The 27520-nt window shown below is 55.3% G+C and overlaps 1 protein-coding gene across 5 annotated transcripts; it reads right to left on the minus strand.

The window, feature by feature from the left end:
- Positions 1-987: 987 nt before the first annotated feature.
- TTLL4 (tubulin tyrosine ligase like 4) lies at positions 988-27370 on the minus strand. Of its 5 annotated transcripts, none has more exons than XM_082314329.1 (19): positions 27310-27370; positions 18878-20251; positions 18384-18493; positions 17880-17943; positions 16017-16141; positions 15509-15619; positions 14447-14523; positions 13319-13513; positions 13153-13235; positions 11941-12069; positions 11190-11312; positions 9557-9655; positions 8848-8982; positions 7976-8113; positions 6034-6136; positions 5235-5445; positions 2889-2959; positions 2215-2297; positions 988-1386 (listed from the first exon to the last, which is right to left on the minus strand). In XM_082314329.1, the coding sequence occupies exons 2-19, from the start codon at positions 20227-20229 to the stop codon at positions 1245-1247; spliced, it is 3351 nt and encodes a 1116-aa protein (XP_082170455.1). In that variant the 5' UTR covers positions 20230-20251; positions 27310-27370; the 3' UTR covers positions 988-1244. The 5 variants fall into 5 exon arrangements, with proteins under 5 accessions (XP_082170455.1, XP_082170457.1, XP_082170456.1 ...); XM_082314331.1 differs by lacking the exon at positions 27310-27370 and adding an exon at positions 26857-27291; XM_082314330.1 differs by lacking the exon at positions 27310-27370 and adding an exon at positions 26665-27291.
- Positions 27371-27520: the final 150 nt, after the last annotated feature.

A 27520-nucleotide genomic window follows, 5' to 3' on the forward strand; every position in this document is an offset into this window, starting at 1 on the left:
GGCGGCTATTTTCAGGTGCTGGAGAGAAGCCGAGGAGTGATGAGATTGTCACCAAGGAGACGGGAGAAACAGGGCCCGGCTCCGGGCAGCGAGGAGAGGGGAGGGAAGGGCTTTCTGCAAGCCTCAGGGGGCATAACCCAAAACGGGTCAGGGGACCCAAGCCTTCCCTCCCCTGCTGCAGCACTGGGCTGCTCTGTCCCCCTTGGTTAATCATCCATGGGAGAGACCCCAGGACGTAAAGCAGACCCGAGCGACTACGCTGGAAGCTGCTCCCCCGTGCAGGGGGGCAGGCGTACCTGCCGTGGGGCAGCAGGAACAGCCCCCAGCTCGGGGAAGGACAGAGGAACGGTGGGGTGGTGGCACAAACCCTACCTGCACCGGAGCCCGGCGGAGCGCGGGGAGAGCTGAGCTGCCCCACAGACCCGAACGGACCAGGGAAATGGAGGCAGATGGAGGCCAGGAGAGCAGCTGAGTGCTAAACTTTTATAGAAATCCTTGAGAAACAAAGGGAAAATAGAGAGCAGAGCCCAGGAGAAGAGCACCAGCCTCCAGTCCCCGCACACACACTGCAGGTCACCCGCAAGAGCCGACAGCCTCGCGAGGATGCTCCCTCCCTGGCAGCCCAACTGTCCCCACGACAAACCAGAGCCACGCCGGTACCTGTGGTCTCTCTCGAGCAGCGTCCTGCAAGCCCAAGCTCTCCTCCAGGCCCCGAGGCTAGGGGCGGGCAGGATGTTGGCGCAGGCGTTCAGAAGGAATGAAACGGGTCAGTTCAAAGTCCTGAGCCTTGCTCCTTCCGGAGGAGCAGGGTGGTGGCTGGGGACTTTTCTCCATGGGACAGGCTGCAGGAGCAGACTCGGCTCCCAGCGGCTCAGGACAAGGGCACTGAGACACAGGCGAGCAAGGGCTCAGCCCGTGCTGGTCGGGGACAGGGAGGCCAGGCTAACTCCAAGCTCAGCCAGCTCCCACGCAGCAAAGGAGCCACCACCACCACGTCAGGCTTTAAGAGCAGCCTAGGACAAAGGCCAGACAAACTCAACTTCCCCAGGCTTTGCCATTTGTTTTAAAAACAGAAGTCACACAGCTCTCCCCTTTGCCCAGTAAAACATCCCTCTCTAAAAACAGCCCCACAGGCAAGTGTGCAGCGCAGGGGGCTCCTGCAGTCCTTGCTCTCCAGAGCCAGCTCCTGTCTCTTCCTTTGAGGTAGGTTGAGGTGTCCCCGCGGAGGGACGGCAGCTGCCTGGTCACATCACCAGGGCGGTGTCCGAGAGGCAGCCAGCAGGTTTCTGGTCGGCTCCACCAGTGCATTTGTTGAGAGGTAAGTTCTGAGTAGGGCTGGGCTCCAGGCATCTCGTGAGGTCTTCACCAGCTGAAGGGAGGACTGTGCTGCAGGAGAAAGGAGACCCCGTGCTGCTTAGGGACACTGAGAAAGGATCAAAAGGGCCATGGTGCAACATTCGCCTGCGGTATCATCACACACAGGCTCAGAGATGAGGCTGCCAGGCTCACCTACTCCATCCCCCACCCTGGGCTGCACCAGTCACCCCAACAGACATCCAAGACAGTGATGGGACTTTAGGGTCACAGCTTGATCTCCCCGGCTGCATGCAAACCCAACTCCATCCTGGCCTGGGCACAGGAGCAGGGATGCCCCTTCCCTTAACACCAAAGACCAGGGGTGTGCCTGCCCTCCACTTCGGCTCACCCAGATGAACCCCCAGTCCTTCACCTCTCTGCAGGAGGCTGTCGGGGCCAGCAGCACCCATTTTTCAGCCCAGCTTTGCTCGGGGAAGCTGGCAGAGTGCAGCAGACCTGGAGGCCTCGCTGCTCCCCCAGCCCCATGCTGCAGCTGAGAGCCTCTGCTCACTGCTGGCCACATCAGAGCCCACAGTAGTGCGGGTCCCTGTGGGGAACATCTTGTCAGCGTGTCCTGACCATGACAACCCCAAACATCACCCAGTCGGGCTGTTCTGGGCCTCACTCCCATGTGAGCTGGGCATACAGTGCCAAGGAGACATGCCCAGTCGCATAGACGTCACGCCAGCCCCATCAGTTGGCTCTCCAGCAAGCAGGGGCTGGCTTCAGAGCCTGCAAGCCAACCTGTTCCTCTCCCCTTAAACAAAGCTGCTTTCCCTGCTGCCAGTTCTCTCTCAGGACACCAGTCCTAAAGCCACGCTGTGAACATCATGCACGTCACAGCCAGTGCAAACTCACCCCAGTCTGCCCAGTTCCAGTTTGCTGAAGCCATTTGATTGAACGCTACTCGTCTGGAGGAAGAAAGACTTTGGCAACGACCACTGCAGAAGGAAAGACAACCAAATGGTTATTTAAGGCATGGCAAAAATCCCTCAAGCCTGCTGGGCTCTGCTGTAGGCTGCCCTACTGCGCTTCAGCTTGAACTGCCTCACACTGCTGTTGCATCGTCACTGCCACCAGACTGTTCCCAGAATAGCAAACAGAGCAGTCTTTGCTCTCTGCTTAATGAATCCCTCTGCTGTAAGTGGGAGCAGAGCATCTCGAGGTGAAAAGAGTGGGTTTCTTTCAGCAGATCAGCCTGCTGTAAGGCACAGGAGTGACAGACAGAGATGGCTCCCTCACGGAAGGGAATAAAGGGTGGGCCAGGCGCCAAATATGTAGGGCTGTGCCCAGTGCACCCAAGGATATTCAGATGCAAGGTACTTGCAGATCTGATATACTGGGTGGACTTCATGTTGGTGAGAGACAGAGAAGTGTGGGTTTTCCCAGGCTCCTGGAGGCCTTGGCTGAGAGGGAAGAAGAGGGCAAACAGGTAGGGCAGGAGCCACGGGAAGCAAAACAAGCAGGCTCTCTGCCCAAATCTGCCCAGGCAAACAATGACCTCTCCCTAGCTTACCCACAGCCATACGCACCGTCTGGGCCAAATCCATCCCTGCCCCAGTGTGGTACCCTTTGATGCACCAGTTCTTCAGTAGCTCCAGGCCTGGGAAGTGACAGGAAGACAAGCAGTGAGAATGAACGACCAAGTTTGCAGAGAGTTAAGCCTTCCCAGCTTGGGGCACGCAAACATGCTGCACGGAGTGAACTGACCGTGTAGAACATGCTATGCAATAACTACTTGAACACGTGCCTGAGCCCTAGCAAACATGGGGTAAACCAAGGGCGTTCACCCTTTGTACGAGCAAACACCAGCGAGCGCCAGCACGTGGGCTGCTGCAGTGCCTGCCTTCCTCCCAGGGAGACAGATGCACCGTGCAGCGGGCTCAGCTAAGCAGGGAAACTGGGGCAACACGGGATTTGCTGAATTAGACCAGACTGGCTGTCCCCCTGAGCCCGGTGCCTGCCAACGGCAGCACCTGATTTCGGCTGCACCGGTGAAAGTTCCTACAGTGCAAATGTAGAGCAGCTTTGCTGTCACCGGCCCCTTTCCCAGAGGAGGGCAGCTCAGGCAACCTCCTCCTTGCACAGCACCGATCAGCTGCAGCATCCCAGCGCATCGTCTCCTCCCTGCATGGATCCATCTGGATCTGGACGTGGGGTGAGACCTGGTCTCCATCCCTGGCAGAGGGCGAGGCTGGCACAGACCGAGGTCACCGGTGGTGTGACTGGAAGGGACCGTTCCTTCAGAAGCACACAAGATGTGCTGCTCCAGAGCACAGGGAGGTCATCTTGAAGCAGAGCCATGTGTCTGGCTGCACTGAACAGGCTCCGCTTCCTCCAAGGCCTCCTCCTGCCTCCTGCTAGCTGTCCCCACTACAGCCAAGCTCCTTGTCCTCTACTAATCCAGAAGTCTTGAGAAAAAAAGGACTGCTCCCTTCCTGTTTTCTTTAAGATCCTTAGAGCCACAGTGCAAGCTAAGGTGCCATGAGATTTAAGAACCAGCAGAGCAATGGCCAGGAACCTGATGCTGTCCAGCTGGAGTTACTGTGGTTTGCTATACGATACCAGTCCTGGCTATAGGAGGAATCCTTGCTGTCCAAACTCTGCTCCTCAGTGACCTTTCAGCAAGCCCCAGGACCTTGGAAAAAAACCCCACGTGTTGGGGGCTGAGGGGAGCAGGGCAGCTCGGCAGCCCTGCCCCAGCTCTGTGCACCAGCCCAGGCTTTGCACCTCGCTGGCCACGTTGAGAGGAGGGCTGCGCGGAGCACACGTCAATGGGAAGGGGCCGGGGGAGGTTGGGTTTTGCTCAGAGGTGAAGAGCAATGAGGGGGTAGAGCAAATCTGCTCGTTGGGCTGTGTCAGGGAAGCGGGAGCACTGAACCAGGACCCCAGCCCGAGCGGGAAAGTCCAGGGCAGCCCTTCAGTGCGGACGATGACAGGATCTTTCTTCCAGCTGACAGGAGAGCATCCAGCAAAGGTATTAGCGAGGCAAAGGATGACACATGCTGACAGCGCAGCTGGAGAGGGCTATGAGGTTACTGTCTCTCTGTGAAAGACTGTTACCGACCCCTTTGGAATTTGCATTAACACCAGTGAAAAGTGACAAAAGCATTTTTTTTTTTTTTTTTCTCTGCATGACAGCCAGGCTAGGGGCACACATACGGTTGCCTCAGTAGAGGGCCAGCTCCTGCGGAAGCCTCTCCAGCTAGATCAGATGCTGAATGGAGAGCCCTGAGCCACAGTCTCTTTCTTTTTGTGTTCTCTGACCCCTCATGCTAGACCTCACTGGTTCTCTCTCCTAAATAGCCTCTACTGCTGCCCTGATGGAGACAGCCCTGGGTGAGAAGGAATTGGCCCAGCCCAGCTATGCCTCATTAAAGGACGTTTTTTATTAAAATACAGAGTTGTGTCCTGGAAAGGTGGAAATGATAGCTACATTTCTAGTGTTTAGGAAAAATTCCTCTGTGTGCATGCTGACAGTTTTTCATCCATTAGAAAGCAGCAGGAGACCAGGGAATAGGCCCAATTTTTCCTTCACTCCACAGATCACCTGTAAGGAGCAAAGCCCAGCGACTCCAGCTCTTTCTCCCTCAAAACAGGGCAGAGGAACACAATAAGAGGCCAGAGCTACAGGTTGATGGCAGAATCCCAGCCTACTTCAGCCCCACAGCACCTACAGAGCAGTCAGCACCTCTGATCAACTCAGAATAAGCTTTTTGTGATATCTGAAGCAGTCTGGGGGGGTAACACATTTCCTATGGCTAGTATGCAGGCAGGTAGTGCCCCCTCAACACGCATAGCTCAGATGTCTCCCACGACTGCCGGCAGGCAGCCTGCCTGCCTCAGGTGACTGTGCCAGGCTCTTGGATGGCAGTTACCTTTGTGTTTATTCAAGTAGTATTTGAGCTCCCACTGGGTCACCAGGATATTGAAGTAACGAGGCTGCTCAAAGAAACGCAGGTACCGCATTGAGATGTGGGTGGGGAACACCCGCTCGAACTGCCCGCGCCGGGAATACTCATCCTCTGTCTCCACCAGGATGCGAACATCATCTGGGGTCAGGATGTCCAAGACAGAAGAATAAAAATCCTGCAGACAAGAGCAACCCAGGGTCAGGGAGAACTGAACTACGTTTTGTCGGGCCCCCTTCGCACCTCCCCACTCCTCAAACCCTTTGAGGCAGAGGTCTCCATGTGTCCGAGATCTTTGGGACCCAGACCACGTTGGAAAATGAAGAAATTTAGGCTCAGTGGTGACATCAATGCTGCACAGAGCTGAGGAGATCCCCAGTCCTGCAGCCCAACCTCTCTTACAGGCACTGCCGGGTGGCACACAAGGCAAGCGTCCCTGCTAACTTGCATGGGGTCAGCAGGCAGAGGCTATGAGACATGGGGAGGAACAGGCAGTGCTCAGACCATTTGGGGACTGGTGGGTAACGTGCCCCTCAGCACGTGCCTATTTTAATGTAATGATGAGCCAGTGCAGCAGTGGCTTAAGCAAACCCAATTTATTTCTGATCAGCTGTCTTGTAACGCACTGGAGCCCAAGTGCTCCCCATCATCTGGCTGTCCCCACAGCAGGGCGCAATCTGGAGAGGGACAAGGGATAGACATGTGGGACTGGTTGGGACAGTGGCTTGGCAGGATGGCGCAAGTATCAGAGGAGATTGTGTCCTACCTGGTCAGGTATCTTCTGTGTCAAGTAATAGGCCTTCTTCATCTTCTCTGCTATGAAATGCTCAGATGCTGGCTTGGGCTTCTCCTTCAAAGCACTGCCCATACTGAGGACACAAGAAGAGGCAGTAGAGCATTTAAGTGGAGAAGACAGAGTCCTGACATGGCAGAGCTGCTCCCAGCAACTTCTGTGAGAGCAGTGACACCCTCAGGAAGATGCTGTGGAGGAAAGAACGCCTTCTCCAAGGATTTCACTAGTTCTGAGATCAGTGATGCACCCACAGCCTTGTGCATCAGCACAGGACCCAGGAAGGATGTGGGCAGGGGAACAGGGAGGGCCCTGCCAGCTCCTCATTAAGGCACTTCAGCGTTCCTTCATCCAAAAGGTGAACCATCACCTCACACCCACAGAGGACGCAAGAGGGCCAAAGACACACCACGACCCTATTCACAGCACTTGAAGCTTGGTGGGATCTCACGTTTACATCCTGCTTGGAACGCAGCTTCCTAACTGTAACGACAGGGCTGGGGGTACGAGTACTTGGTACTGACACTGTGCAAGGAAGGAGAGAACTCTCAGATCAAAAACTTCCTCCTGCAACATTCAAGTACTCTCAAGACTCGAATTCAGCTCCAGCTCCACATGCCATGGGAAATCCTGGCCTTTTGTATGATCTGACCAGCAACCATCTAAACTATTCTAAGCACCCAACTGAACCATTTGGGGATGCCAGAGTCTGGGAGATACTTGTCCAACACCTTTTAACACTTACATCAACACAGCTAATTTGTTCTGCTGCTGCAAAAATAATTAGTTGTGTGCAGATCCAAACAGGGAGAGCAGAGCCTCGAGGCTGTGCTGCATGGTGCTTGGGGAACATACAGATCTACTGGAATTATGCTCATATACAAAAAAACCCTCCATATCCTTCCGAGGGCAGGAGATACAGTTAAGCAAGCTTGCCCCTGGATGCAGGAACTCTGGTAATGCATCATCCAAACCATGTTAAGGATCTGCTTAATCCCCTGCAGGTCCCTCCAGGGACACCTGCCCTTCAGCACCTCTGTCGCAAGCCGTAAACGAGCGTGTGATCAAAGTGCCGCAGATGAGCTGGCGAGAGCTCCCCGGCTGGAACAGGCCCGCGCTCCCTTCACTGCAGGCACAGGGTAGGCAGAGGGCAAGAGTCCCATCTTTTGGCGTGCCCATACATCACCGCGTGCTGGTGCTCATCGCAGCAAGCTGCTCCTTCAGTGACATACGGCCAGCAGCCACTCCACTGCAGGGGAAAGGACTGGTTTCCCCCCCACCGTCATGTTTGAAACCAGTATAAGCCCAAGCTGTGACGAAACACAGAAGGAGCAGGGGCCTGGATGGACACACGCCCAGGAATTAGCTTTATGCAAGAAACAGTCGTGTTAGCTGCAAGGTAAGACTGTGCACACCCCTACCCATAGGTCTACAGCCTCTGACACCTGCAATCCTGCCTAAGGAACAGATCACTCCAGCCTTTGCAAAATAACAGGTGCTCCTCTTGCTCAAGGCAGCAGCACGTCAGCCCTGGGGTAGAGGGTAAGCAGATCCAACCCCAACACAGCCAGCCAGCCCTCCAAGCAAATGGAGAGGCAGCACGGCTCCGCATCATATTAGTTCTGGCAGGGGAAAGGAAGAGAGAGCACGACTCAACTAACTGCAGAGCAAGCACAAATTACACTGGCCTCACTTCCAACTATGGACCTGCAGAGCGGGCATAAATTCTTCTGCCTTGAAGAGACCGCAGGAACCAGATACCCAGGCAATGATGCAAGGCCCTCAGACCCATAGCTGAAGAACCAGCAAATACAGGCTCGCAACAGGAGAGAAACCAGTGTTTGCTGTGCTGCAAGCAGCCCCCAGATGAAATCCCCCAAGAGTAAAGCGTGCCTCTCTGACAGAGAAGGGGGCTGACCTGCACGTAGAACCACTTCTTGTCTGTGGCCTTGAGGCCACGCTGTCCGTACTGGGCAGAACAAAACCAGCGAGGTTGAGGAGGTCCCGGATCATCTGGCCCTTGATGCTCACGTCCAGCGGGGAGTTGGAATGGAGGCTGCGGGGAGAAAGCATCACAGCAGTCAGTGCTAGAATGGAGGTGCCGAGCCCCACGGCCCCGAGATCACTCCCTGGGTTAATACCAACCGGGATACAAAACCCAGCATGTCCCTTGCCTCATCAGACAGCCATGAGACATTGAGAGAACAATCCTGACAACAGCTCTTTGAATGGGGCTCCCCACCAGAAGTGGTTCATTTCTCCACCTCTTCCTAGATTTGCTGGAAACCTGCAAATCCATCCCCAAAGCCCCATTTGGGATCATGGCTCTGTATCCAGCTCATGCCCATCCACTCTCGCAGGCAGGAGAGGCCGTGCTCAGATGCACCACAGCTCCCAGCCCTGCCTGCACAGCCGACACTGAGCAGCCGGGTGCCGTCAGCAAGCAAGGAACACTGCACAAGGCAGAGGAGCCGCTGATCACTTCTGCCCACGCAAAGAAGAAATCTGTGCCATCAACCGTTCCCTACATGACACATCCCTCCTTGGCCTTCCTTTTTTAATGTACTCTTCCCTAGCTCTAGCTGGAGCATGCCCAGTGAAGTTTTCTGAGCTGCAGATGGATGTTGCTTTCGCAGACAGGGAGGACTTTGCTTCCTGCAATCTGGAGAGGGAGGCTTCAAAGCCCACAGCCTTTCAGCACAGGGTGCAGGGGACATCACAAGCCAAATTAACTTTGTGGTAAAAAAAAAGGCCATTATCCACTCTGCTGTGGCTCAGAATCTGCTTTACCTTGGGGAAATGTTGACCTCTAAGATCCAGGGCTTGAGGTTTTCATCCAGCATGATATCAAACCCAAACAGCTCATGGCAACAATACGGCCGCCGCACATACATTTTCACCAGGCTGTTCACGTAAGGCTCAGATCTGCAAGCCAAGGAAAAAAATGCTTGTTTCCAACAGTCAGACAGCAGAGCTCTGGCTGTTCACAGCACACGCTGCCGGTTCTGAGAGCATATGCAGCCACATGGTGCGGGAGCGGGTGGGCTGAGAGACCGACGCAGGCCTGTGAGCTGCTGCTGCTGCACTGCGTATGGATCCAGCACTGCATTCTGAGCATCCCTGCTCTGTCAGGCAGGATCCACCTCTGAACACAAGATCCATCCTGCACCAGGGGACCTTTCTTCTCAGGCACCCTGGCCAAGCAGGGGAGCGGGTAGCAAGCCGGGCAGCGGGTCGGGTACACCACACCCTCCTGGCCTCCCCCCCTGCACTGCAGGCAGACCCAGGAAATGTAAGGTTTATTTACCCTTTGTAGCTACTGCAGCATGAGCATAAGTAACAGGATGAAAGGAAGGATTCAGAGAGAAATACTGAAGCCAACAGCGGTGGTAGCATTTAGATTAAGAGCAAAAGGACCGGTCTGAGAGGGGACTGGAGAGCCAGAGGGGCCAGGGTGCACCCCACAGCCAGGCACAGAGCAAGGGGTGCCAGGACTCACGCAATGATGGTTTTGATAACGATGTCCTTAATCTTCTCCCAGATGGCCTCGCTATTAACTCCCTTCTGGGTCAGGTAACTCCAGAGAGCTTTGAGTGCCCTGGGAGAGAAAAAACAAAGGCAGTAGCTCTGTAGCCCCTTGCTGCCCAGCTCTGCTAGGGGAGCAAAAGCAGCAGTGGGGAGCCTTGACAAAGCTCTTCCCTGGCACGGCCATCCTTCTGCCATCCTCAAACCCCTCAGCTCCTGGTTGCTGCCCTCTCCAGCCTGGCCCCTGGTCATGTAGGCCCTAGCTACTAGGAATATAAATCTGTCATAGACTTGTCCCAGCACTGGAGTAATAGGTCCCAAATTAGCACATGAGCAAGGTATGTCAGGCCCAGATCTTCTCTTCCCTCCCCCTCCATGTCCTCAGCAAACCTCCCCTTCCTGCAGGCCTTCCCCCGCAGCACTGCAAAGCAGCTCAGCAGGAACCCAGCAAGACCCCCGTATATCTTTTAGCTAGAGCCATTTCACTGCGGCTTCGGGGGTGGAGAAAAATTTTTTAAAAACGTGGAGAACAAGATGGCAGGGGGGAGCGTCTCTGCTTTTATAGGAGTTTCCCACACCACACCAAGCGCAGCAAGCTGCTCTGACACTGAGCCAAGGATGCTGAGATGTTGCTCAAGTGAGACCATGTGGCTAATGGCCAGGAATCCAAAGGTCACGCTTCCTGCATACGAGAGGGAATGGATTACAGCCACTCTCATCTTTTACGTGGGAGCAGCCAGCTCTGACTTGCACAGCGGTACCGAAAACCCACACAATCCCGCTCCCATGGGATTTCAACAGCTGGGGGACAGCAGACCCTTCTCAAAGTCCCAGTGGAGGAACAGACCACTGCGCAGCAGGTCCAGGTCTGAGAAAGCAATCTTACCACAGCAAACCACCTTCTGCAGCTCTCTTTGAAGTGAAGTAGCTCTGCCCAGGCCCATGAACTGAGAACTCTATCCTGCACTATTTTTAAAAGAGTTCAAACACTGCTGTGGAATTAGAGACAAGTTCCTGGGACCTTGGATCAGTCCCATGAGACAGCAGGGAACAGCAGCTCCTGCAAGACTGCAGCCCTCCTCCCAAATGCCTAGAAATGACACCACTGCTCCTATTCACATCAAGTAGCACAGAAATTATCAGTTTTACACCAGGACGATCCCTTTCTCTGCCTCCACAGGGAAGTGAACAGTGAGATGGGCAGAAGCTCCCATCTAGCCAACTTAAGCATCACAATTAGCCATTCAAGTTCTAACAGCAGAAAATCAGATTCTGCTTTAACCACATCCCATCACCCCCACAGCAGGGCAAGGGGATGAATGAGCACAGATGAGAGCAGTGTTGGAAGCAGGGAACGGCACAGACACAGGCAGGATGCACGGCAACCACAGCTCAAGCAGCAGCAGACAGGATGAGTCACAAGCCAGGGAGATTGTCCAGATTCCATCGACACTAACCCATGCTAAAACCACTTTGCTCCGCCCGTTTCCCCAAGCGGGAGCAGATGATACAGGAAGCACCTTCAAGTTTTAGGTAGGAATACTGAAACAAGCCTGACTTAACAGGTAATAAAAAGAGCTGCCCTGTGCCCTAAAAGCAGCACCTACCATTTATGTCCCTGACAAGCAGTCTCATCCGAGTTGGACTTGTACTCTGTGTTCTTCTTGTTGACACTGTAGTTGGTTAAGTGCACGAACTTGTTGCTGAGACTCTTCATCGAGGAGGAGTACCTGGAGGAGGCAATAGGAGCACAAGCAGTCTGAGCTTGAACTGGCTGCCCCCAGGCCCACGGGGCAGGCAGAAACTCTGTTCTCATCTCAGACCACTCTTGGCCACCCTCCGGCCCCACTGCCTCCCTTCCCCAGGCTGCCTGGAGCTCTCTGTCCCCACCGGCCCAGAGCTGATGGGACAAAGCATGAGACATGGAGCAGGCTGCCTTGGGGCAGTGGGATGCAATCCCACCCTCACAGCACGTCCTTAAGAAAAGACCAGAGCATCAGTGAGCAAAAGCACTGACGGAACTGCAGCAGCCTGAGGCAATATAGTCAAAACTGGAAGAAACACCTCAGTTTCTGGTATGCCAGCTCTTATGCAGTATGAAGCACAGACAGCATATTTCAAGAACTGCTTTACACTGAGCTGATCTTGCCTTGGGAGAGGTGGATGACTGAAGCATCCTCTCACATTCCCTTTCAACGCTGTCACCTGCAGTGACCTCATGTGTTTCCAGACTGCTTCTTAAGCAAGCAAGCTACAGCTTTAAGCATCTCCCTCCTGCCCCAGCCGAGGTGGGTATCACAGCCACACGTGCCTCAGCGCTGAGGCAGCCCCCCAGCACCACTCTCCCTCACAACCTACTTGCAGCTAGCAAAGCGAACCAATCCGTCCTTGAACAGGTAGACCCTGAGGGGATCGTAGCAAGTGACATAAACGTAGATCCTCAGGTCGAACTTCTTTCCGCCAATGAGGTAGGGTTTGTGCAGGTATCTGCAGAGGGAAGCAAGCACCGGGGGAGGTTTACGATGTCCATGTGCAGGAACGTCTCTAGCCCCCACCTCATAAGGCTTGGCAAAACCAGGGATCAATGCAGAAGCCCTTTTGCACAGCATTACCAAGTTAAGTGCATTACGGTCAAAATGAGAGAGAAAAAAGCTCTCCCATGCATGGGGAGATCCTGCAGCACATGAGCAGTATTCCTTTCTGCTCAGTTCCATTTTGAAGAGATTTTCGCCGGCTCTAAGGCACAGTAGCTTTTCCACACCCACAAGACTGATCACAATATTCAGGAACATCTAAGACATGCACTGGGCCACAGATGGTTTGGTTCAGTGAGCAAAAACAGTTGGAAATTTTCATCCAAATAATTTGATTATTCACCCCAGAAGTTCATGATTTTCCTTAGGAAAGCTTATCACTTTGCATGGGAAGCAGACAGGGGGAACAGACAAGCCAACACAGCAGTTCCCTGTCTGCCAAACACTTGACAGTTTTCCTGCCCTCAGAAGAACCTTCCCAGAAAGTAGCCTCAAACCGAGAAGAGCTATTCCATTTTTCTGCAGAAGGGGAAGGAGATTCTGAAAACCCTGTTATTTCAAAAAAACCCTTTGACCAACAGCCACAGAGGCTCTTACTGACCGATTCTAACTTGGATGATAAGAAATCTGACAATTGCCACCTCTTCCCTGGGACTTCTCTTCCCACTGTGCTTGGGGGCACTGGATAAGGTTGGTTTGTCTCCAAAGATGCCACACCCCAGAGTACAAAGCAGTGGGAGCAGGATCACAGCAGAGCTGAAGCTGATCACCTGCCAGACGGAAGCTCCAGAACGCCCATGGAGCTAGTTTGTACCTGAGACCTCAAAAATCTACGCAGAGACAGCAGCACTCTGGTAAGCTGAGCTGCAGCTGCCAGAGCCAGACTTTGAGCAGCAGCATTACACTCAGGCAGTCGAGAAGTTTCCGGATGCAAATCAGGTGCTTCTGCTCTGCCACATAGTGGCAGCGGCCCAGACCTGACCAGAGACACTAGGAGGTCCCAGGCTGTGTGTCAGCTTTGCTTTCCTTCGCTCACCTCTGTACCAGCAGCGGTCTCCTTTTGGGGAGCTGGCTCCACTTGTGGATGACCTGGATACCAATGCCTCTTGCTGATGCTGGCTGCAAAACACAAACAAGAAGGGATCAGATCTTCTTCCTGCAGCTACAATGAGACAGAGGATTGAGCTCTGCTTTGCACTTACTGGTTTCACAATCCATTTCTGGCGGCTAGCTCCTTCCTCCCACGCTTTCCTGAGTAATTTGATGTCCTGGGGCAGAATGAAGGACTGGGGGAAGAAGTTAAATTCCTTCTTCCCACAGCGAGCTTGCATCTTCAACAGGTTGCGCCACAGACGGTCCTTTCTCCCAATTTGAAATGAACCGGGGAAGTGGTTTAGCTGGAAAGGAACCCAGATGCTGTGAGATCTCCCTGCTGCTCCACCTCCCTGCCCACCCCTTGCTGCTCCCTGGCCAGAGGATGCATCCTTTCTGAATACAGTGCAGGGTAACGCTCTTTGCTCCCCTCCCGGGATTGCACCAAGACAGGACCCATTTGCTGCTGAAGCTTTTCAGGGACAAACACCCGCACGGTGACCCACACCGGCTACAAAGCCAGCAGCTGCCACCTCGTCCCTTCTGATGTCTGAGCAGCTACAGGGCGCTAACCCTCAGCCTTTGAGCCTCCTCTGGCAGTATCCTCTACCCTAGTGGTTTCCCACTTGCTTCTAAACTGTATGCCAGAGTCCTGCCCATGCAACATGAGCTCTGGGGACAGAAAGACCCCACAGCAGGACAGGAACAGGGCTGAAGGCTGCTAGCTTCCAAACCTGGATGCTGCCTCAAGACCAAGCAGTTTGGAGCATCATGGCTCTCCAGAACAAACATGTATGTGTGACAGATATCAAACCTCTGGTCTCTCACATCTTCCCCAAGCCATGGGCGACTCCTGACCCTTTTGTGGTCTGAGTTAGGTACATCCCCTCTGGCTGTGCCGGCAGGGAGGGCACTGGCCTTACCGCTCAGTTCTGCCAGAGGAAGGTAAGGTTGCTTTAAGCAACGATGACTGAATTTAGATGAGCTCACAAGTGAACGCGGCTTGGCTACAGCCTCAGTCTGCACAAGAGCCACCCCCACAGCGGGGATGCTCACCCAGCTGTGCCTGTCTCTTGGGCTCGTCTGCCAGCACAGGAATGCCAGCTGCCACGCTCTGGAAGGGACAATGCAGGGACTGCCTGCACAGCAAACGTCTGGCCCTGAAGAGAGGGGCACCCAAACTGCTCCCAATACGCTCTCCATGCATGTGAAAGAGGTCAGCCCAAAACATCCCCTACCTTCTGGTGCTCCCTGATGGCTCTGAAGCTGGGGGATTTCATGTGGTGGCCCCAGCAACCCAGCCAGTCATTGCTTTCTGCAGGAAAAACAGAGAAGTCCATGACCAAGTACCCTGCCACTCACGACGCCCTCTCAACTCACCAGCACGCCATCTCCTGGGGCTACCAGAAGTGAGCCAGGGATGCTGCGCAGCCATAGCATAAAGCACTCACATTGGCTACTGCGAAGCTGCCAAACCAAGGCCTGCGAGTGGAATCCAGTTAACCAGGTGGGTCATATCCTTGCAAACATGATTGTTGCAGGGATCTGGGCAGACACAGAGTCAAAGGAATGGCTTTAATCCCCCAGCACCCTGACTTCCCTGCTTTACAGCAGGTGAATGAAGCAGTTGGCTAATCAGTGCTGCACTGCAGAGGGACATGTAGGATTGCAAAACTTCCTAGGTCTTGCTCTGCCCTGCATGTCCCCTTAGAGCCCCAAAACGGTCTGTGCAGAGGTCTCCTGATATGCGCATAAGCCCCGTAAGTACTGCTGGGAGATCACACTGCAGGATATGGATCATAGCTGCAAATGCTCGGTGCTTCCCCAGCCCTCTCCTACACATCTCTTCAGTGACAAGATCCCAACCCTGAGAACTCTCTGGCTATGGTCAGAGAGGATGGGTTCTTCCTCAGCACATGGGGACAAGGGACAGTGGCGCTAGGGCTGGCACCAGATGAGTGCCAGCCTCCTTAGAGTGGCAGCACCATCTAGAGGCACAGCTCAAACAAGCCGAGCACAGCTCTGCTGCCCCACACGCTGCCTCAGCTCCTGACAACCCAGGAGTAAGTCCTTGTGGTCCATGCCAGGGACAAGCCAAGAGGGAGATCAGGCCCTACGAGGACCCACAGAGCTTGCATAGCGCAGGTCAGACAGGCAGAAACGGGAACCCAGCATCCTGCAGTGCCGAGCCTGTATCGCTCCTGCTCCACTCTTCGCAGACAGTCTCCCTTCTCATGCCCACGGGCTGGAGGCGAGGGAGGACACAACGTGTCGGATGCTGCCAGCCTCCCACAACTTACTTTTGCTGACTCTGAAGTGGGACCTGCCAACAGTTTGCTTCACTATGTTTGGTGTGACTGTGCACATTTTCCATCGCAGCAGCTTCCTCTGCTCCCAAGGCAGCTTTTCCACTAGGAGGACAAAAAGATAAGGACAGAAGGAACACAAACACAATACCTGGATTTTCTACAGCTGCACCCAGGGAAATTCTTATGGTTTGCTGCACAGGCACCAGGCCTGCAGAGGAGGGTGCGTAGGCCCCTTTGCAGAACTAACATGGAGCAGAAGACTCCAGGGCCTGGGGAGATCCAGGACGCTGGAACATTTGGTGGCAGCCTGACTCATGCTCCAGACTGCAGGAGCAGCCGTCATTTTACTCCCTTTGGATCTCACAGCGGTGCTGGGTCTCATCGTGGGAAGGGCGAAGGGGAGCCGCTGCCGGCCAGCTCCTGGTTGTGCGCTGGCACTACTGCTTGCTAATAATGGGCTGGCTGCTCTCACCCTGCACGGCAACAGACCCTGGCTCACCTCTCTCATCCCGAGTACTGAAGTAGATAGTTGGAGGCACATTAGGGAATAAACTGCAGACAAGAGCTGGTTTGAGCACTTTCTCCTGAGCCTCAGCGGGCTGGGCCAGGCACTCGATGCAGTTCCTAGGAAAGATGAAGCAGTAGGCGGTTGGCTAAAGGTGAAAAGTAGCACAGGGAGGAACAGGGAAGCTGGAAGGAGCTTTGATCCTGGTATCAGGAATTTGCATCATTGCAATGTGGTGCAATCAATGGGTGCTAAGGTCAGTAACCCAGCCTGCAGCGACCAGGCAGCAAGCTTGCAAGGAATGCACATGCCAAGTGTTGTAACCCCCGCGGGTTTCGTGTTTTGTGGGGGCAAGGGGTGGAGTTTGTTACATGACAAACCCCGTAACCTAGGCCACAGGAACCAGGGGTGGAGGTTGTAATGTGTATATGATTCAGCTGTTGTAACCCTCTTGGTTTTGGTGTGTTGCAGGGAAGAGGGATGGAGTTTTACCAACTGTATGTACACCTTCTTACCGCAGCAATGCCTAACACCTGTGAGGAAGGGTACAATTTATAACATATCTATTAAGGTTGTGATGACTCTAAAAGTAGCGTTTATAATGAACATATATTCAAATACATGCCCCTACAGCCAGCGGAAGAAGCCACACCAGAGCAATCCGCTAAGGAATAAAGAGCAGCAAAAGAAAAGGAATCACAACACATTGACCCCAATCTCCCAGGCCACCCCTCGCCTCGCTGAAGGGACTGAGTGTAGCCTGTGACAAGGGAGTTGGAGACCAGGACGGGGGAAGAAGAGGTGTTTTCCCTAAGTCCTTTAATAGATGTATTTTTTTCAATACCAGAATCGGTAATTAAAAGTTTGTTAACTGGCAATAAATTATATTGATTAAATTCCCTGGCACAAAACTGGTTTTGCCCACAACAGATTGAAGGCGGGAAATAGCTACAAAGGCTTCAAGGCCAGCCCAGCGCACAGCCTGCACAGCGAAGTGGCCAACATCCCTCTCTCCTCGCCGCAAGAGGCATTTGGCCCAAGCGCTGCTTCCCCCCGTCCACCCCCAGAGGCCAACCAGCCATGCCCTGCCAGAAACAGGCATTGCTGGTCCCATTTATGTCACCTCTGCAGGACTTTCACAATCACGTGTGCACACCCAGAGCCCTACAGCAGTCTGAGGCTCAACACTTGCTTGCAGGAAGCCTTCCTTGTCTCCCAGGTGACTTATGGCATGATGGAAAGCAGCAAGCTGTCAGGCAGGCAGCAAAGCCTGAGGCAGCTCTGGTGCACGGGGCAGCACGGCGGCAAGGACCAGCTTCTGTTGCTGGATGGTCAAAAACAGGTCCCACAAAGGTCTGCCAGGGGTCACGGAGGCAGGGCTCAGATGACCACAGGCCGACCAGTTCTTCCCAGAGAAACCTCCTTCCAAAAGCTAAAGAAAAACCCAAGCTCCAGGACTTCTTTCTAGGATGCAATGCTGAGACACAAGACCCCAAGGAGCTTTTGCAGTCTCTGGCTCAGGATGCCTCCACTCTGCTTCATCTGCAAGGCAATGACGCTGCAAGAGCACAATTTAATCCAGTAAACCTAACCCAGCAACTGGCAGTGGCAGTGAAATTAAGACCCCTGTTTTGCTGTGGTGGATGCACCCTCAGCACTTTGCAGGCTGCTGTCTGTAGCAAGAGAGGTAGCTTTGGTCTGCAGGGTAGCAAGGAAGCTCATTTTGGTTGGGAAGCCTGTTGCTACCTTCACTCCATTCCCCCACATGCTACAGCTCTCCTCTCTCACCAGGGAGGACAAAGATGGACAAGTTTAGATGAAGATGCCAAGTTCAATGCACTATTTACAGCTACTAACCTGGATACAAGAGCCACAGAGCCACTGGATGACACGCCAGCGACAGAGGAAGCATCTGAGTCACCTGCAGGAGGGGACAGACTCAAGTTTTGTCTCCATGGGGAGTGAATGTACACAGAGTTAGGAAGGGAAGAGAGAAAACAAATGCTCCAGGGGACAGACCCTTCCCAGCTGCCCTGAATCCTTAGATCCCGGATTTTGCCCACTAATTGGTGGCACAAAAGGCAGGGCAGGGGGTGGAGCTGACAGCCTGCACAAAGAGGAGGTGGGGAGGGTTTGGAGCAGGACACTGGTGAACCACAGTCTGCTCCCCAGAGGAACCCATGCAGTTCCTCCTTGCTGCTACATCACTTTTGGGTTCAGCACAATCTCTAGATCATCCTGAAATGACAGCATGAATGTAAGACAGGAGGGCAGCTGTGCTCACCCCCAGCTCCCAGACAGCCCCCACACTCCCCACCTTGAGGCACGGAGCACAGCCCTCCCCGGGGAACCAGCACTCACTGTCCTCGTCCTCCTCCTGACTGCAGCTCTCATCCAGGCCATCAGGAAGTTCTTCCTCCACTTCGTCCTGGGGATGGCTTGGCTTCAGTGGCGACTGCTCAGCAGTGATACTGGGACAAAGAACACCACATCAGAAGGAGTGGCACATGCTTTCTGGGGCCAAAAGACCCAGAAGCCCATGAGGCAGCATGAGATAACATGGGCAGGGGAGTGACAGCACTGCCCTCCCCAGTGCTGATGTACAAGCACTCATCCCAAGCTAGCAAGATGGAGAGGCCCCAGGGCACCCTGAGAGGGGACATTTTCCAGAGCAGACAGAAAGAAAGAGGCACAAAGACACCCTCTCCCAGCAGGAGAGCAGGGACACAGCACATGGTTATCCTTACAACCACCCCCGTAGTGCCCACAGTGCATCCTCTCCCAACACACACAGACACAACGGCCAGCCCAGCCCATCCTGCCACAGCCTCCCTCCTCCTCCTGGCTCTACTTACTCGAGCCTTCCCAGGGGCACAGCCTGGGTCCATTTCTCCTCTTTCTCCAGTTGGATGGTGGACATCTGAGTTGCCACTTCGGAGACAGCAGCGAGGTGCGGAGGCTCTGCTCTCGCCACCTGGTCCCTGCCACGTGGGCTCAACATGCCCGCAAGCTGGCAGTCAGTGTTGCGGTCGGGAGAGCCAGCACGCGAGGCCAAGAGATGGACGCTGATACGCTTAGTGCAGACAACGGCACCATCGGTGCCTATAAGGCTCGAGTTACCGTTAAGGCGATGGCTACCCAGCTCCAAGTTCAGAGGAGCGATGGTTTCTTTTGGGGTGAGCTGCGCTATGATGTGCTGCCCCCACCTGCTGTTGCAGCTGGACAGGCTGTCCACGTTCGTAAGGCCAGAGCTTTCGACTTCGTGTCCAAAGCCATTGCATGTGGCAGTCTGTCCGGCTAGCTGCTGCACAGCCTCCGGGAGGCTGATCTCCGGCTCCTTCTCTTTTAAGCTGCGTGCTCTCCTCTCAACGTCCTCCCGCGAGCACCGGTCCTTCCTGAGGATCGCGCTGCTGGGCACAAGGGTCAGGGAGGGGACCGCAGTTTGCTCCAGCACAAGGTCACTGCTTTTCACGGCTCCATTGACCAGGCTGCTGGCGGAGCTGTCTCCATCATCCCCAGAGTGGGGCCATGAGCTGGTGGGGAAGCTGTGGGTGTTTTTCACCTTCTTGATCTCCAGTGACTGCAGCAAAGGCACTTTAGCACTGCTTGGCCGTAGGAAGGAGTTGTTATTGAGCACTGGTCTATAGGAGCTGGAAGCCTGCTGACCTGAGCTGAGGGCAGAGCCTGTGACCCCCGTCCCAGAGTGCTCCTCCGCCATCACAGGCAGCAGGCAGGGCTCCATCAGCAAGGAAGACATCACCCTTCCTGTGGCAGAGCCGGCGTCCGGAGGGCTTCGGAAAGGAAACCCGTAGGGCTTGGGTCTGAGGCAGGAGCGTCGGTAGAGCAGAGTGCTCCCGCCCAGGTCCAGGCAGGGCTGGGCCAAGGGCAGGCTCGGGAGGGAGTCTTCACCAGGGTGCGCGTGGCATAGTGACGGTGGGCACAAGAAGCAAGATTGCTGCAAAGGGATCCCTGAGGGCAGCAGGCTGCGATCCTGGAAAGCACTCACATATTTCTTCTCTAAATTCCAGATGGGTTTCGCCTGCTGCTGGGTGAGGTGCCAACCCCGGTGCGGCTGAGCTCTCCCTGCCAGAAGGGTGCCTGACTCGAGCCTGACACTCTTCTCCTGTTTGGGGCCCAGGTTACCGCGTTCTGGTCCTGCAGAGGCCATGTAGAGCCATAGCACGTGAGGCACGAGCAAGTCGGTCATCTACAGCAGCATCTTTGCTGGCCTGAAACAAAACAACAGCATGAAAGGCGCTGTTACCCCAGCAGGGCAAAGCACCCGTCCCAGTGCCCCAGGAGAGGAGCAGGGCAAGCTGCTTTCCCTGCAGGATGAAAAACCACGTCTCCATCTGCTGAGCTCCTCAAGAGTCTCCTGGGACCACGTCAAAGGAAGAGCTGGCATCTCACATGAAACCAGAGGATACAAAGGACAACTTAGAGAGGGCCCTGGGAAAAGTGCTTCCCGCAGGAAAGCCTGTACCCTGCAAACACGCAGGGGTGCCTGGCTGCCAGCCAGGGCCACAGGGCAGCAGCCCCAGCACAGCAGCCCCAGCTGCAAGGGGAGGCCGCCTGCCTTGGATCCGGCACGGCAGCCAGAGCCCAATCCCACGGGTCTGCGTCTCCAAACTGCACCGTGTGCTCCACCACCAGCTCTCCCAACTCCACTGCAAGCCCCAAAACGTCTGCTTCTTTTTCTTCTCCCCACTCCCTAAACATTCAGCTCCCAAGGTCACACAACTAGGCCTCAGCCCTTGCTTTTAAAAGGAACAAATTTCTCACTTTTGTAACCCCATGGAAGAGCTCAGCGAGGGCTGAGAGCATCCTAAAGAGCTCAGGACTGAGAAGGCAGCAAGGAGCAAATGCAGGGCTGTTCTAACACCTTGGTTTCCAGCAGAGACTAGCAGTACCGCACACACATGTTCCTCCCCATTGCAGTCCTACAGAAAAGTCGCTTACAAGGAGCAACCGGCAGACCACAGAGCTGCAGATGTAGGTGTCCTGAATCCTACTAAAATGAACTATTGCACAATGCCTGTAAGATTCTCTTGCCTGGGGAGAAGGGAAAGAGAAAACAAACCATGCACCAGGTATTTGTCTTGCTTTAACACATGCCTGGAGGGCCCCTGGATACAGCCGCGACAGGAATTTGTATCCCAAGCAGGCTGGCTGGCTGGCTTGCTCTTCCACCTTCCAGCTCTCATAAGCTTGCATGTTTAAAAAATAATAAAGTATGAAAAGAAGGATAAGCAGAGCATCAACCATCACCCTCTCAGTTTTCTTGCAATAAACATACACACTCCTTTTTCACCTGAAAATCAAGCCTTGGCTGCTGCAGTTAAAGTGTAGCTAGGAGACCCTGGGGTTGCTCTGTAGCACCATGACCGCAGCTCACAGCCACCACAGGGCTGGGTCAGACAGACCTACACCCCGCACAGACCTACACCCATCAGACCTTCCCAACCTGTGAATCAGGCCCCAGTCTCCAGCGCACATCAGGACAGCAGCATCCCAACCACAGGCCGTATGAGGTGGGAACGTCCCACGCAGGATCCCATAGGAGCTATACATCCTCAACGAGAGCTGCTGCCCTTCCAGGCTCTGCAAGGAAGTATGGAAGGGGTCAGGTCCGCTCCGTGCCCAAGGCTGCACTTGTACAGCGCTTGTACAGTCACACTGGGTGCTCCCAGTGAGGACTGGGTGGCTGCGTCCCTCTGCGAGCTGCAGCCCAGAGGGGCTCTGAGCCCCGGGGAAGGGAATCCCACGTGCCGTACACAACTGAGCTGTACCACACTATCCGACCGCTACCCGATCCGTGCCCAGCAGCAAACCCGGCCGTGCTGTGACATTCACAGCGATTAGCACAGAGCGAAGAGGCTGTGGCTCAGATGCCGCCACCTGCCCGGCTCAAGTTTCCCCCAGTAAACGAGCAAGGGAAGCTCGCTTCCGCGCACCACCAGGTCACAAGCATGCCCAAGCCACAAAGCAACCCTAGCATGCCAGTGAACACAGATGTGAAAAGGCAAAATAAAAATACAAGGAGGTGAATGAAAGTGTCCCCGATGTCCCTGCCTAGAGGGGACTGTCACTGCAGCATCACGACATGCGCTTCCAGCTTGGCCATCGCCTACGCTCTCACCCAGCTGTGAATGACCTTGCAAAACCAGCCTGCAGTAAAAGCCACTTGTGCCTCATCTCCACCTGGCTTTACAGCTATCAGTGGATCATGCTGCTATAAAAATAAACGTGATTTGGCCTAATGAAGATGTAACAAGGGACATGAATCCTACAGCAGCTTAGACACAGGCGTGAGTATGCCAGCAGAAGCCCTGTGTGACCCTGCTCTGGAGTAAGTGACAACGGCGGCACAGATGTGACCAGCGGGGTACCGCCGGCAGCTGCGGCTGCCAGGATGGAGGTCTGGCCATGGCACGGCCTTAGATGCCACCGCCTGCACGGCCAGGGCTGGTCCCCAGCCCCGCAGTGGCAGAGGGAGAACATGCTGAGCTTGCCCCTCTCTGGAGCAGTTTTGTGGCAGAAGCAGCACCGGGCAGGGGTGCACTGGAAGCAGCGGCTGCAGAAGGAAGCAGCAGGGCTTTTCATACAGCTTCCAGGCGAGGACTGTGCCGGCCGATGGCTAGTAACCACCGCTGCTTCCCTGTGGAGACACAGGAGCTCTGAGATAGCAGCAGGAAGGATGAAAGGAAGAACATGTCCCCACACGGGGCCGGCCAGGATGCATCCAGGCTGGCAGCACCAGCTTATGCTGCCTGTCCTTCCCCCCATCCACACTCTGGTCCCACCTCCTGTGTGCCAGCACAGCCGCCTCTGATGTCTGCCTGCAAACCGGCTCCTGTCCTCCTGCAAGGACAGCCCGGCAAAGCAGCTGCCGAGCATCCAGGAGAACTGGTGGAGACGGAGGCACCTTCACGTGCCAGGCTGTGGGCACAACAGGACAGCAGCTGCCACGTCCCCGTGGCTCTGGGCACGAACCGCGTCACCTGCCCCAAGGTAAATCCCCGCTGGTTACCAGTCCGGGAAGTTTCCCCTTTACATTTAACTTGGTCAGAGTTTTGGGGTGGAGGAAGGTCACAGCTTGATGCAATCCCTAGTTCTGCCAACCCAACCCTACGGCAAAGGAGCAGGAGTCCGTTCTGCTGCTCACAACAGCAATAAAACTACACTTGGAAATTTTATTGTAGAAACATGAGCTAGGAAAAGCCCAGGGCGAACTGGCTGGGCTGGAAGTCAAACCCAAACATCATTACTAGTAATTAACAGATTTTGGCTTGACTTACTGACACACAATATAGAGGCCAAAGTTGTCACTGTTGGAGTGACCGTACAGCTGCACTCGCTGACAATTATTTCGCTAGCACCTTTTATTATTGCACAGCAAGCTTTGGGACGTCAGCTGGAGCACTGCCACCACCTTTACAGATGTCACATCACAGGCACGCAGGGGCCACCACGCACCCCGGCCCGTGCACACCCCACTGAGCTTCAGTGGGAGCCCCTTCTTCCAGCCCGAGCCTCCCTGTGCTCCTCTAACGGCAGCGTGGCAGCTCCTCGCAGACCCGTTTCTGACGGGAAAGGACGAGACCGTAAGAGCCCGGGCGTGCACATCATCCCTCCATCACGTGAGTTTGGCTGGGGAGGTTATTTTAAACGCAGCAGTGGCGACACGCTTAAAATAACAGGAGCTTGCAAATGTATGAGCTGCAAGCTGACCTGATAATGTGCTGTCAGCCTCACGCAGCCCAAAGTCACAAGGGGGGGGTATGTCAGACAACTGTGATTTGCTATTGCAGGGTGCAATTTCTGTTCTTTACGATTAGAGAGGATAACATCTTTTTCTAAATGAGATCTGAGTTCTCACCAAGTTCCTCACTTGCAGCTCTGGGGCTTTTGATTAAAGCTTGAACAAGCGAGTTAACAACAACGCAAAATAAACAGGTTTTAAAACCAATATACATTTCAAAATAAGGGTTTGTACCCCTTCAAGAAAATTAAAAAGCTTTCAACAAGATCAAGTGCATTGATCCGAAACCAATTGCACAAGAGTGCCTAAAGCTGCTCTTACACCTGGCGGGTAGGTACAAACTCTTGTGTTTCAACAGCACGGCAACAGCCCTCACCTACATCAGCTCCAGGAAACAAGCGGCCTCAAGCGCAGTCAGGCACCGAGACAAAGCAGCACCCGGGGCCACCTGCGAGTTCAGGCTGAAGAGCAGAGGGTCCTGCTGGCCACGAGAAGAAGCCCATGAGGACGAGACAGCGCAGAGACAGCTCGGCCACCACAGAAATGCCGGCGGCACAGGGACCAACAGCCCGGCGTGCTGCTTTGCCACGCAGTTACGCATTGCTGCGCCCTCCCAGCTCCAGTATCATCCTGCAGAACCACGTTTTGGCTGCAAAACCAGAGGCACAGGATGACGACCAATTTCTCTCCTAATCAAGACACCAAGTTTTTGCTTGGCCACTTAGGTCAAGAAAAGATACCAGTGAGAAATCACCCACTGCGGGGATGCGTCAGCAAATTCCACCTGCATCCCGGGATTACATTTGTGCCTGGCATTTGCGCTGGGGCTAGTCATTTCAATTCAATCGCTGTGATGCTGAACTCCACACTGAACAGAGAAGGCGTGAGAAGTGCACGGCTGCCCAAAATGATCCTTTAACTAAGCAGAGCACTGCCCTGCAAGAGCAGCAGAGCAGCTCTGGCGCACATTCCCATTCCCAAGGTGGTGGGGAGGGAGGGAGGCAGGCAGGCAGGCAGGCAGACCTCACGGGCCGCAGGGTGCCGGACCAAGCCACGGGAGAGCTGGAATCCAGCCGCTGCCTCACTTTGTGCCACAGCAAATGCCTCCCTCCACGCACACATGGGCTGGGGACTGAAGACTCATGCGTTCAAGTTCACAGGGGACTTTCTCACCGCTCTCAGGCACTGGAGCGTGGTATCGGACATAAGGTGAGGGACTCCAGTGTGGTCAGGCAGAAAATCCCAGGGTTGCAGCTTTGCCATGGAGAGAGAGCACTGGGGACATCTAAATTAAAGGGCTGGCTCAGTGCTTGCCCCAGGCGGACTGACCCAGCTGTGACCACAGAATGCGGGGGCCACACCAAAGGGTGAAAGGTCCAGAGCATGGAGTCACCATCGCTATCGAAGGATATCGACTTTTCTGCCCTGACAGAGCTCCCAGGCCACTGAAGGGGACCCACCACACAGCAACGGTGGACCACGCAGCTCTGTATTTCCCCAGCAATGAGGCTGGGAAGTCCCTGTTCTTGCTCCTGCCCCTGATTCTTACTTTCTCATCGTCTCGGCTACGGGAGCAGCTGTATCGCAGCGTAAACTAGAGCAGGGAAATGAGCCTGGGTTAAAAGCAACCAGCTAAAGCATGGGGAGGTCCTTTCAGTGAGGAGGTCTAAAGCATGGTCCTGCAGATCCGAGCAGGCAGCAAACCGAAGGCATACCATTCTCAACTGAGCTTCATGATGGCAGAAAAGGTACAGGACAATTATGCAGCAAGACCTGGGCAGAGCTTGGCCGCCAGCACAGGAACTGACAGGCGGTCAGCACAGCTCGGTCTGGTTTTAGGCAGCCTGGCCACACTCTCAGCCTTTGGCACAGAAATAAAATAAAGGTGGAAGACTCAGGGGGAGTGGAACAAGTAGAACATGTCAATATGTAGCAAGGAGACAAGAACTGCCCAGTTAGTTCAAAACACATGAATTCTTTGTCCATCCTCTTTTCTTGGTACTTTTTTCTGAAGCATATATGGAACTGGAAGAGAAAGCTCCAGGTCTGACCTTCAGTATGCGGTGAGGACCCTTCCAAGCTTTGACCAGGGTGGGAAAAATTCCTCTGGAAGCACTGCAACCACCTCACTCCACACAGCTGCCTCTCAGAGCTTGGGAGTGGAGCAGAAACGGAGATTCAAGTTGGGAAGAAGCCGCCAAATACTCCCAGACTAGCTGCACAGGAGGAACCCGGGAAATGCCAAGGAATGGCACCCGGCCAGGCCGGTACAGCAGCCAAAGCCCCCAAGCTGCATTGGTGACACGACATCTCCACGCAGGCATCATTATCCCGGGACGGTGGCATTTGGCCCCGTCGTCGTCCTCCTCGCAATGCGATCCCTGCTATGCAGAGAAGGGCCCCGGGCACGACCGAAGAGCGGGAGGGGCGGATTTGTCATGAACAAAGTTTGCCTAATACAAAACTTAAGGACTGAGGCCAGAGAGCAACATAAGGACAGACAAATGCCACTATCTGCAGGGTACAACCGCTACGAGTCAAGGAAAAATTATTAGATAAAACTGTAATCAGACCAACAATTTACTGTTAATTCCCCCAAACTGCCTAGGAGCCACTAGAGATCACACGCCCGTTCAGTGGGGAGCACAGAGCAATGAGAAAGAGAAGCCGCATCGCAGGGAGTCCCGTAGGGAGAGTTTTGATGTGGAGCTGAACTCTGCCACCCATGAGACAGCCGCAGCCCGGGCAGGGAGATGGCAGGCTGGCACAGCGCTGCAGGGCTTCCCCACTCCTGCGCCCCTCGTTCCCAGCCCAGACCCTGGAGGTATTCCAGAAACACTCCGGGCTTGTCTCAACGCTTCTCACAGCTCTGCTGTTCACCTTTCAGACCCATCAGCTCCTTTTTATGACACCAGAGCAGCCAAGCCAAGACCCCAGTGGAAGGATTAACAGCCGGGCCATCCCAGCACCCCGCTCCGGTCCGGTCAACCCCAGCTCCATCCTCCCTGCTGCTCCAAGCGCCGCCGGGGCCGGGGCTCGCTGGGGAGGCAGCTCTTCCTCCCTGCCGCTCACCGGGGGAGTGCGCTCTGCTGCTCATTTCTTCAGGTACGAGTCTTTGAGGCCAAAGGCGCTGCCAGGACGCTCCGTCCTGCCCCGGGAGCGCCGGCCAGGCCGCCGTCCCCAGCGCGTCCCGCCGCAGAGCATCCCCGTCCCGCCTCCCCAGCCCCGCGGGGCCCGGCCCGGCGCACCCCGAGGGGACGCAGGATGGGGCCACGGCGAGCCGCCCGCGGGGAGGCCCGGGGATGGGCGAGGTGCCTCCTCGGGGCCCGGGCACAGGCCGGGTGGGCGCTGCGGGCACGGCGGCGGGGCAGGGAGGGCCGGGGCTCCAGCGAGGCGGCGGGGGGGTGGGGAACCAAGGGCCCGGCGCCCCGGGGTGGAACCCAGGGGGGCACGCACTCCCCGCTGGGGGAAGGGCCCCGCTCCTCGGAGGGGAGGCACACCCGGGCCCGCCCCTCCCGTACTCACCGCCCGCCCGGCGCCCCGGGCCCCGCCGCTCCCCGCGCCGCCGCCGCCGCCGCACCGCCCGCCGTTACCATAGAGATCCGGGGCGGCGCCGCCACGTGACTACACCTCCCGGCGGCCACCGCGCCAACCGCGCCGGGCGGACTGCAGCTCCCGGCCTGCCGCGCGGCGCCCCCTAGCGGCGTGGCGGGGCGGCAGCCCGGGAGCCGGTGCC

This window comes from Platalea leucorodia, assembly GCF_965183815.1.
Source record: "Platalea leucorodia genome assembly, chromosome: 5".
Lineage (NCBI taxonomy): Eukaryota > Metazoa > Chordata > Aves > Pelecaniformes > Threskiornithidae > Platalea > Platalea leucorodia.

Coding starts and splice junctions, on each gene's coding strand:
- TTLL4 (XM_082314329.1), bottom strand. CDS start 20,229: ATGACCGACTTGCTCGTGCCTCACGTGCTATGGCTCTACATGGCCTCT. Junction 13,514..14,446: donor CCATCAGGGAGCACCAGAAG/GTAGGGGATGTT, acceptor GTTCCTTTCCAG/CTAAACCACTTCCCCGGTTC. Junction 5,446..6,033: donor CACAGAAGATACCTGACCAG/GTAGGACACAAT, acceptor TCTTGTCTGCAG/GATTTTTATTCTTCTGTCTT.